The sequence below is a fragment of the Tenrec ecaudatus genome, chromosome 6 (genome assembly GCF_050624435.1).
Source record: "Tenrec ecaudatus isolate mTenEca1 chromosome 6, mTenEca1.hap1, whole genome shotgun sequence".
NCBI lineage: Eukaryota > Metazoa > Chordata > Mammalia > Afrosoricida > Tenrecidae > Tenrec > Tenrec ecaudatus.
In genome coordinates this window covers 168,232,898-168,245,152 of record NC_134535.1, presented here as the reverse complement: position 1 = coordinate 168,245,152, position 12,255 = coordinate 168,232,898, and the positions used below count along the sequence as shown (strand labels likewise).

Here is a 12,255-nt window from a genome sequence, read left to right as displayed (position 1 = left end):
GGCTCCTCAAAAATTTAACCATGGAATCAAAATATGATCTAGCAATTCCACTCTTAGATACACACAAGAAAAATAAAACCTTATGTCCATGCAAAAACTTGCTTTTTATATTCCTAGCAGCCAAACCAAAAAGAAAGCAGAATCACTGTCATTGAGTCCATGCTGACTCCTGTCAACCCTCTAAGGCACATTAGTACTGCCCCTTGGATGTCCAAACTCCACCTCTTTAAGGGAGCAGTAAAGTCCATCTTTCTCTCGTGGAGTGGTTGGTGGTTTCAAATTGCTGACCTTGCAGTTACCAGCCCAATGCAGAACCACGCCATAGTAGCGTCACTTATGAAAGTCAACAACCCAAGTGCCTCCACCCTCCCAGTATCACTACTCACACCACTGGTCCAGAAGGGATCATTCACCCTGGATCCCCTGTGTTTCCAGTTCCTATCTTCTCCCATGTGGCCTTTGTTGCTTCTGAGCTAGATGGCCATTTTTTTAACCTTCATGCCTTTATGACCCCAGACGTTATATCTTTTGATAGCCAGGCACCATCAGGTTTCATCATCACATTTGCTTATGCACCCATTTGTCTTCCGCGATTGTGTCAGAAAGGTGAGCATCACAGAATACCAATTTAATAGAAGAAAGTATTCTTGCATTGAGGGAGTACTTGAGTGGAGGCCCAATGTCCTCTGCTACCTTAATATTAAACCTATAAATAACTGCACATGGATCTACTTCCCCATCATCATACATATATTTATATATATATATATGCCTTTATTTAGACCTCTATAAATGCCCTTTGCCTCCTAGCTCTTTCCTCTACTTCCTTTGACTTTCCTCTTATTCCATTGTCATGCTCAGTCTTCATTTGAGTTTCAGTAATTCCTCTTGGTTACATTACCCTCGATCATGTCCTACCAGGCCTCCTACACCCACATCACCACTGATTGGGATCACTTGTTGTTCCTTTTCCCCTGGGTTTGTTAATACCACTACCTTCCCACTCCCCCCCCCACCCCCCAACTCCCCAACTGTAACTCTTTATAGGAGCAGAAAGCCCCACCAAACCTCTACAAGATGAGTATTACCAATGATTATCAATCAGATACTTGCCTTGTAATAAAAAAAATCACTCTATTATTTGTTTTTTAACCAATGAAATATAAAAATCTGACATTATAATAGAGTCCTTTCTCAAAATCATAAGACAAATTGTTTATAATATTAATTCTGTGGCATTGATAGAAACCTGACAGTCACACCCAAATTAATACAAAGTAGCATTTTCTCCATCAATAATGGTATCAACGGAGTTCATTTGCAATTGCTTCCATAAGAATCCTGGCTTTCTTTTTACTTCACATCTACTTTTAGAAACTTTCAGTCTCCAAATGGTAATATTCTTAGTAAAAAAACAAGTCTAAATACACCTAAGCAAACTACAAGAGGTGATAAAACCTTCAGCTTGTATGCTTCCAGAATGGTAGCATGTTTAATTTTTAAGAACACTTCCAATTCCTTTCTTCTAAATTTGATGCCTAATGTTCAAAAAATGAAGTATTCATGATCTATAATTACATCGAAATGACTTTAAATAACTATCTGTTAATAAAATGGTCATTTATAGAGCAGTCTTCCTACCAAACAACAGATACCCTCCAATCAAAACTAGTATCCCTGCCCTTAGTCTCTTGCAGGTTGTTGAAATGCTAAGCATCTAACAATGTAATCCAAACACATTGCAAATGGGCCGCAAATTAAACTGCAAAATTTCATGAAGCCACTGATAATGTGTTGGAAAAAGCTTAAGCAACTTGGCTGGCTTAAAATAAACAACAAGATGACACTGCATTTGAACATTAAAAGACTGCAGAACGCTCCATGCTAACTGAGAGGAGCCCTGGTAGCCTGGATGGTTTACACATTAGGTCATTAATTTGGTAAGGTTGGTAGTAATCCACCCACTGGTCCTTAAGAAGAAAGAAGAGGCTTTCTGCTCCTGTGAAAACTTACAGCCTTGAAAACCCCAGGCAGCAATTCTACTCTGCCCTAAGGAGTCACTGTGTGCCAAAGTAACTTGATGGTTAGAGGGTTTGGGCACTCTAAGAAGTCTCAAACACATTTGCAAAAAATTATCTTCATTGTAATTAAGTTGCAGAAATGAAAAATATGGTACGTGGGGAAATTTTAGAATCCAACCTAGAACAGGAGGCACAACTCCACTATGAAAACATGAAAAATATGGTGCAATTTTAAAAGCTAGCTTCTATTTACCCACCACTTGTCTGTCAGTTTGTCACACTGCGGTGGCTTTTGTGTTATTGTGATGCTGGAAGCTGTCACAGGTATTTTCAAATGCCAGCATGGTCACCCAAAGTGAACAGCTTTAGCAGAGCTTCCAGACTAAGGACAGACCAGGAAGAGGGCTGAGCTTCACAATGCAGAGGAAGGAACCGTTGAAAATCTTACGTATAGCTTCAAAACATTTTCTGCTAATGGGTTAAAATAATTTAAAAGTCTATACATTAACTAACAAACAACTTAAAAGTGAACTTCTCTAAGCCACGGGATAAGCAGTCTGTTCCTACACCAAAGTGGCTGAAAACACTATTTGCCAAAAAAGGGTAAGACTTTCAAAAAGGCAGTTATTGTCATTCTGGTTTTACACAGAGATAAGTCAAACTGAGGAAACAACTGACCTATCATCTATCAATAGTCAATTTATAAAGCTTTCACTAACATGTTGAACAACTGACTGACTGTAGTGCTGTATTTCATCCAATCAATAAGTATAACATGCTAGCTTTCAATTGAAAGTCTACAAAATGCAACCTTTGTGATAATTGAAACCATCAGAGAAGATTCTAATGTAACTTACCATTATGTATTGCATTCAGCAACTCTGAGAAAGCTTTCAAGTAAGGAAAAAAGGACGTCAGGTTAAGATCATACTCCAAACACAAAAGAAATACACAGGCATAGACTGAATCAGTATAATAAAACCTCAATACGATTATTATGTATTAGTTTGGATCATTAAAACTATAAATCTGACTTTGTTATTACACAATATAAATTTCTTAATGTATTATTTAAGTTTCCAATATGCTAAATTTAGATTAAAATTCTAGACATATTGCATGTTGACAATACTTTCCTTAGTAGAAATACATAATTATATCTTTAATTACTTTTAAAAAGGCTTTTAGTAGACTTATATTGTAATTCTGCATATGCAAACTTGCCTTAGGTCACACTTAGCAATATTTATTACAAAAAAAATTCCATTATATAAGCCAACTACACATTCTTATTTGCTAGCTTGCTCTGTAAGGTTTCAACATATAGAGGTCTTAGCAAGAACGCTACTTAGTGTTAACATACAGATAGCTGTAAATTATGAGCATTAAGACTGAACGGAAAACAAAACACAGAAGCCACCATTCTGTTAGGTATCATAAGCCAACAATATTTAAAACTTTCCCACAATTCGATAGTAATGAACATACTGCACATATAATAGACAGAATCTGGAAAACTTCAACTACGAACCTGTGGGGCTTGGAAATTTTTCATTGCAATGATTCAGAGGTGGCATATATATTAGAAAAATCACTAGAGGAAGAGTCAAAAAACCTGGGTTACCAACCCAGTTCGACAACTTACTAGTTGTTGGACATGCGCCATCATGCCGATACTGCATGGAAATCTCTGTTGGGAGGGAGGATAAAAGAAGTCAAAGAAATTGCCAGTGACTCAAGGACAGAAAAAGAAACATGAAAGAAAAGTATGAAAACATTCGCTTAGAGTCCAAACAAAACAGTGAGGACAGAAATGATAAACCAGCGGCTGGGACATTCGGGTAGGAGAACCAGAGGTAATAGAATTCTCATAAATCTAAAGTGTGGTATGGATATATGCATGGGTGCGGCACAGAGTGAGGAACACATAAGGTTTTAGCAATGAATTCACATACAAAGTGCCTAACAATAAATGGCCACATTAATAAGGAGGATGCAGACTTAGGCACTGTGGTAAGCTAAAATGCTTTATTTAATACATAAAAAGCAAAACGTGTAGTAAAAAACATTTAATACTGTTTTCAACTAGATAATTCTTTAGCTTCTGTATGCACAGAAATCCATCATTACTTATATAGTATGAACACATTAAATTATATCCACTTCACTTTCTTATACCTTTCATTTCTGAAGAAAGTAATAAATATGACATTATTCTCACATTTTTTATTACTCAAAAGGGGGTAAGAAAGCGGTGTGTGATTTAAGGCAATAAAATGTTGCTTAATAAATTGGAGCTACATCAACACAGCGTTCCAAAGGAGCTGAAACAGTGGATAAAAACAGGACCAAGGATGTGACTCAAAGGACCTGGCCTGCTTCTTCGAGGACAGCGGTTCTCCACCTCCTCACTGCCGCGCCCCTCGAACACAGTGCCTCATGTGGTGGCGGCCCCCAACAATAGCATCATTCTCAGTGCTACTTCATCACTGTCATTTTGCTATTGTTATGAATCAAGCGTGTACCCGGGAGCGAGAGTGCGTGCCGCAGCCTTCCAGGTGTCTCCCCAAAACCGTCACAGAAGGTTGGGTTCCCAGAGAAGGACGTTCCTGACCGCGTCTTCTGGACTGCGAGATTCGTCTAGTCAGATCCTAATCAACTTCTCCCAACCTCTCTAAAAGAAGCCATGGGAGCCTGTCAAACCCACACTTTTCTGTTCATCTTCTTTCTAGGAACCTCCTAACCTGACCTTGGCCATCCATTTGGATCGTCACAAGGGTGTTTACACAGATATAGAAGAGGACCCAGTTAATACATTTAACTGGACTACAAAACAAGTTGAGACTTGTGATGGAGAATTTTGTCAAGAAACCCTTCTGGTTATTACAGCAGGGCCTAAGTCTGCCATTGCCGCTACCACGGGCTGCGTCTCTGGAACAATATCACAGACAACCTTTTTCCAACACAGCCCAACCCCTGGCTTGCTGGCAGTCTCCTTCACTAACTATTGTGAGGAGTCCTATTGCAATGATAAAAGGGGCATATGCCCACCTTGGATGCTAAAAGAGCAAACAGTTCCTACTAAACCAGCGACCCTCTATTGCCCGGCCTGTGTGGCTTCGGGAAACTGTTCAAAGGCACCTTCTCTTCCCTGGCCCAGTGGCACTAGCCGGTGTGATCAAGGAAAACCGACGATCACTGGAGGAGGCATGGAGTAGTCCATTGTGGAGGTCCAGGGCTGTATAGGAGTGAATGGTTGCTGGCTGATGTCTAGGCTATTTGGCGTTGGAGTCTTGGAGGTGAAGGAAGCTCTCAAGTCCTTTAGGTAAACCACATCAAAAAGGTTGCGTTGGCATTCTCAAGGGACTCAAAATCATACTGCTTTTTAAATGTTTTTTAAGCCACTCTAAGCAAGACTCCAACGAGTGTACTACAGACAAAATTTGTTGGTATCCATGCACTGATCACAAAGACAAGTTTGTGCGCACATTTTGTTTGGAACAAACACATGCAAGTAGGAGAACTACAGCCCTAGTGGCAATACTTTTTGACTTGCACTCAGATTTTTGTTGCACAACATCAACAAAAATAACGTACAGGTGTCTAAACTGCTTATGTACAAGTAAAAACCCCATAGGAGTCGGCGCCTTGCTTTGAGATCCTGGTTTCCTAGGAGGTTATGATGAATTGACTTGATGGTGTAAGGGCCGTTAGTGCTATCTGCTCTACATTCTAGTTTATGCATAGTGCCTGGGGTCTTAAAAGCTGGCAAGCAGCTAAGTTAGCACAGCTGACCTCTACTCACCTGGAGCAAAAGAAAAATAATTAGAAAAGGAGGCTAATTGCATCCCCGCAAAAATGTCTTCTTTGCCATGAGAAACGTATGGTGCCTGGCTACTGTGACTGAATATTTTGAACGAAGACTCGAACACTGATCAAAGGGGGTAATACAGAACTTAATTTCAAATTCGCATGGACTCTATATTCTTTGGGGAATGGAGACTACATCAACTCCTAAAATTATTGTCCCGTCTAACCTTTAAATCTTAAACCAAAACTATCCCCTGAAATTACCTTAAAACCAAGCAATAAGCCACTAATAAAGCAACTTAAAATAAGAATACCGAGAAAAAAAGAAAACATGGTAGAAAAGATTATGAATGGAGACCCTGTGGGAGTTACATAATTGGTTGACAATTTGAGAGGATTAAGAGTGAAGGGGTGGAGTTTAGCCTGTCAAAAAGGTGGCATCTTGATGACCTCATTTGGAGGCGCTAAGGAGATAAATATCTTGTTGGAAGCAGGACACATGCTCACTTCCTGAGAGACTCTCTACTGACAAGACACATGGGGCTTTGCTGATGGCAGCAAGAGCCTTGGACTTGGAGGAGCCATGTGAAGACCCCTGCCAGCACTGAGATGCTTCCACTGCCACTGGATCCACAAGACTATCCACCCACTGGCTTGTGATCTTCCTGCACTCGGCATCATTGCATGTGTTTCGTGAGTCTGAAGAGGACTTTATAGATTGGTATTGGAAATATGGACTAATATCAGACGTGTGGACTTGATCTGGACTGGGCTGGGATGTTTTCTCAATATTCAATTGCTCTTGTATATAAAGCTCTTTCTTGTACACACACAAAAAAATAAAGGTCACAATGAACATTTCCTTTAAAAAGCTGAAATGTTAAAAAAAAAAACAAGCAATGGTTTAATTTAACAAGTAAGGTATGCTTTGAGCATTGCACTCTTCTAAGATCCATATAGAATCAAACTGGCAACAAAAACTAAAAAGATTAGCTAAGAATTTTAGTTTATGTTAAAGAACTAAAAAGAGTTAAGTGAGGATGGCAACACAACTTAAAGAACTGTGATCAATGACACTAACGTGTACATTCAGAAACGACTGAATCAGTTATACGTCTTGCTCTTGTCCTATCAAACACAAAGAAAGGTAACTGCGGAGCTCTGGTGGCATGGGAGGCTATGTGTTGGGCTGCTAGTGGCTCTGGAGGAGAAAAATGAGGCTTTCTAGTTTAAAAAAGAAAGGTAAATAATTAAGAACATTTGAGAAATAAAAATTAAGTTTTTTGAGTATATTTTAACTATTAAAAATTAAAATAAAGACAAGCATAGAACAAGATCCAAACAAGTTTTGTTCCAGAACCTCTTTGGGGCACTGATCAACACCAGAAAATCCCATCATTGAAGCGCATTTTGAGTAGGTTGTCTCAAAAAGGTGTGGGAGCATGATATTAAAATAATGGAGACGAAGATGCTTTTTGAAAACATGGAACTTTACAAACTGGAAGGTCAGGGTACACCTGAAACCTCTAAAGCAATTTGATGACATTAACCCTAAAACCATCAATTTGTTTTTTTTGTGGAGAAAATAACCAATTTTTTAATTTTTAGAAGAAAGCAATGCTGCCAACTTTTGCTTCAGTAAATCTTAAACTCATATAATGTAATTGAGAAAAGCAGAAAACAGGAAGAGGATACGTACATCTCAACTCTTCTAAAAGTATTGCTAATTTTCTATGCTTTAAGACTGGGTGTACCTAGTTTTCAGATAAACAAAGCCTTGGCAGGACATATGAAAGCTTCAAACAAAAGTTTAACATAATCTGTAAACCAAAATTTTAACTCTTAAAACACCACACCAAAAAATAAAATAAAAAACACCATACCAATACTCCAAAACCAAACCCAGTAGCTATGGACTGACTCTGTTCTGACTCACAGAACCCCTAGATAGGATTCTGACGCTATGTATACATCTTTATGAAAACAGCGTATGCTGTGTGAGGGCTTTAGATATTAAAATGGATCTTTACTATTTCAAGACTGAATCTATCATGAAGACTGGATTCAATTCTGCCGTATGTCCTGCTGTAAAACATCCTCATCGCAGCAGCTACTCTATTTCACAGGTGTACCAAGGGGCAAATGAGTATTAATAAGAGTTGTTTAAAATCTGTTACATACTCTCAAAGCACACATATTGTTATCATCAGCTGAGCCATCCTGCCCTACTTAATCACCATTGACTCTATTCCACAAACACAAGCCTCCATTTTTCAATTAAGTATAGCCCTCAAATATATATTTTTCTTTCTGTTAATATTTTGTTGGCCTTCTCTTCTGCCTCATCGAAGTGCTATTCACATCTCATCACCGTGGTCCTTTCTAACTTAAGAAGCCCCTATCATAAACAGTCCAGTAATGCTACACAAGAAGTATTACAAATAAATCATTTCATTTGCAATCGGCCCTGAATATTTGGAAGGCAAGCACAAAATCATACAGTACTGCTAACCACATGCTTGCTATGCACTCTGCGTTTATTACTGGTATTCATTTAAAACAGGGTACTTAGCAATTTTTATGTTCATAGTACTGAGCTAGCAGTAGATACAGTAGTAAACATGAGGAACACAACCTCTCTCACTTCGTGCAACTATTATCCACTGGATGTTTTAGTTCTACCTGCACGATCAACAGGTTCTTAACAAAGAGCTCCTCCATTACTAAATAATCAACATATTGTCAATCCAAATGAATCTTCTTAAAAAGGGCTACCCTACATGTAAAATAATTCTTAATAATGCAGTCCACAGTCTACATTTCTTCCTTCCTACACATATATCAGGGTGAGAGGTAGTTTCTTGTTTTCATAATTACTTTTTTCAACTTAAGATTAGCCCAAAGGAAACATTAACTTTCTTATACCAGTGAGAGGAAATACATCTGCTGAAGTTAATTATTGGTTCAACAGTCCTTTGTGGGAATTACATTGTACTCATGTGACTTTAGACTCTAAACAACATTCCTTGAATTTCAGAATTAACATGGATATGAAACCAGGGAAACCAAATTATCTCCACCAATAGAAATTTGGAGAACTATTTCTTGTTCTATAAATGAGTAAAAATACTTAACACTTAATGCTTATATGAAATATGTACTAAGTATGTATTTAGCTTGTATGAAATGTATGGTACATATGGAGAGTTCAATAGTATTGGCAAATTTTCATTTACAATTATAGTAGGGAGGAACTGTTAGATATATTCCAGGCATTTAGGCAAATTCTTTTAGGTAAAGAAAGACGTTAGTATTGTTATCAGTAAGAGAAATGTCCTGATTTACTTTTAAACTGTTATGAATTTTAATAAGGCATATACACAAACCCCACTGTCAGTATAAATAGTGCTCAATCATTTAAGAGTTTAATGTGTACAAATGAACAATTCATGAAATGCAGTCAGAACCCAGTCTATACTCGCATAACTAACTTCCTTTTCTCAACAGTGTGTTAAATTCTCTATCATTTGATAATTACTGACAAAATCAACAGAATTACAGGAGGATGGATGGTAATGTTCTCTGTCATAAAATGATGATGAGACCTCTAAAGCAGTGGTTCTTCATATGGTGGTGACTCCCCCAGCCATAAATTATTTTCACCGCTACTTCCTCACTGTCATTTTGCTACTGTTATGAATCGAGAGGCCCCTGTGAAAGGGTCGCTCCACCCCCAAAGGGATCTTGATCCACAGGTTGAGAACCACAGCCCTAAAGTGAACCAGACATATGTAAACCATACATAGGTGAATGGATTTGGGGCTTGCAATGAATTCTAGCTCCAATCTAAGGACATTTAGTTTTTAGATAAGGCCCCGCTTGAAGTTCACCTGCATGAAGAGATCACTGATGATATAGGTGTCAAAGAGAGTAAAGGGTGGTCAAGAAAGTAGATGGTGCCAGCTAAAAAAAGAATAGTGTCTAGGGTCTAGTCTTTAAACAAGCAGTCATCTAAGTGAGGCGTCAACTAAATCCACATGGAAACACACCAGCCTTGTGTGTAGCAAGGATGATAAACAGTAAAATCCACATCCAAAGGAAGGAATGGTATCAGAGTTTAAATAGTGAACACTAAAATTGCAGAAGGCTATGAATGGCAGTGGGATGCCAACATCCACTTGCAGGGTTCCTACAGGGATTAAGCGCATGGTGAATCCTCTCTGACCATATACAGGTATGTCACTAGCCTTGCTGTCAGACAGAGCATTGTAAATTCATTCATGGCAGCTCTAATCTTAAAGTCTAAGGCTTAATTATTTGATCTCCCTTTTCACCCATTTTAATTTTGTTCAAGTTTTTAATTTTTCCTCCTTTCTTTTCTTGATTGAGCCTCTTTGGTTTACTTTGTCATTGTTATAGGTCTGTTTGTGTATACATCATAAATAAATTTATCTGCTGTTTTGCTTTGGGGTTTTTTTTCCTCTTATATTTTTTCAGTGTACGAAATCCAAGGTAAGTAAAACTATGGGAAAAGTAGCTGGATTAATGGCTTATTAGGGGTACAGAAGGGGAGGTGGAGGGAAGTGGGGAGCTAATAATGAGTTCAGAGAAGAAAGTGTTCTAGAACTGATTGTAATGGTAGATTATACAACTTTTTAATATGACCAAACTATGAAAGTATTTATCAATTACATGACAATAAAACTATTTAAAAACTACAGCGTACAAAATTAAGGCATACAAAACTTCAGGAAAATGATTAAGCATAAATTTAAAGAAAAATTATTTGCAAGTCCTAAATCTATTTCTTTTTTGTCGACTAACAATATTTTTTCCTCAAATATTGTTAGGTGACAAAAACCCTCCTCAAATTACTGTTTACCTAAGGTGAGATGAACAGATACAAATTCATACTTTTCTTCTTTTTTATTCCTTCATACTTTTCTTCTTGAGACATACCATAAGCAATTCCTCTCAAGGGGATGGCAGTGTAAGAGACACTATATCCCAAAAACATCATCTCCTAAATCTTTACAGGTAGAAAATATTTTCAAGGATAGACCACATAATTTCATTAACTTTAAGATATATGTTTCAAAAAGCTTCCAAATGCAGAATCTGAAATCTAAGAATCTTCAGACTTTTTTTCCAGACTAACTTTGTATAAGGAAATTTCCAAAAGATCATGTCAAAGTAAAAGACAATGGAATTTTCCCACAAACTTCTTGAAGCGTCCTCAAATGTACATAGAATCAAGAGGTTCACTCGCCACAAAGGCAAATTTAGGCTCTTGCTAAAAATGGTTGTGACAATAATTATTCTGAGTAATTCTCATTACTCATATTATCTTAACAGGGGATAAAGCTAAATAATTGCTAAGCTCTTCTAGTCTCTATGGATACACAGTAAGTATGTGTGTATATATATATATATATATAGAGAGAGAGAGAGAGAGAGAGAGAAAGAGAGAGAAAGAGAGAGAGAGAGAGAGAGGAAGGTCAAAAAGTATTACTAGGGTTCCAACTCATGCATGCACAAGTTTATTACTAACAATAAATGTTTAAATATATGGTCATAATCAGTGTCTGGCTGCAGATAAGTTTGTTAAGCTTATTAGGATGCTCCTAAAAAAAAAAGGTAATAAATCAAAACAGTGGCTTCCAAGATAATCTGCTTGAGCCAGTTCAACTCAAGGGAGAGAGAGGTGAGCTCACAAGGTTATGGCAACAGTTCTTTGGAATCCCAAAACCATAATCTTAACAGATTTTCTTAAGGGACACAGAATAATCGTGGAGCTTATTAGGAAGGTTTTTTGGTTTGGTTTGGGGGGATGCATTGTTGGAAATGGAAGCAAGGAAAGGAGTTTTCTCTCCCCCATCCTGACAAGACACTTGGCTCATTCTTTGAGAGTAGCAAGGGCTGTCCTATGACAATTTCATTACAAAATCTTATCATATAATTTTACAGCCCTGATTTTACCCCTCCCACACTTCTTTTTGTGCCCAGAACTTAAAGAATACTTAAAACGCACATGGGGATGCCTAACGTGTCATTTTTGATGCGATATAAATGAAAGACCACAGAACTCTTTGGAGAAGGGTTAGTTAGAAATCTAAAATGTACACATCAATATGGTGGATACATACAAAAATAGCTTCACATTTTGTTTAACAAATGTTTCTTCAGTTTTGTAGCAAAACCTTTTGATGTAACCATAGAAATTCTAATGTACAATATAGTTAAGTTTTCCAATGCATTATTTCTCACTATAACATGCCTCTTTTCCCACTGAAATGGTCATTGTTAACCAAAGGTGAGTCAGCTTCCCAGGACACATTTACTTATGCCTGCATCTACTTTTGATTGGAGGAAAAGGGAAGTAGGAATCCTGTTAAACAATAATTAAGACAGTACAAAGTAACAA

General features: G+C 37.6%; 1 protein-coding gene across 8 annotated transcripts in view; it reads right to left on the bottom strand.

Annotated features, from left to right (window-relative positions):
- Window positions 1–12,255, bottom strand: part of MLLT10 (MLLT10 histone lysine methyltransferase DOT1L cofactor) — a 229,093-nt gene that overhangs the window by 70,336 nt on the left and 146,502 nt on the right. For all 8 annotated transcript variants that reach the window (XM_075552468.1, XM_075552469.1, XM_075552470.1 and 5 more), the window contains 2 exons: window positions 3,667–3,711; window positions 2,879–2,911 (listed from right to left, as the gene is read on the bottom strand). In XM_075552468.1, coding sequence (XP_075408583.1) covers window positions 2,879–2,911; window positions 3,667–3,711 — 78 coding nt within the window. The remainder of the gene's footprint in view (window positions 1–2,878; window positions 2,912–3,666; window positions 3,712–12,255) is intronic.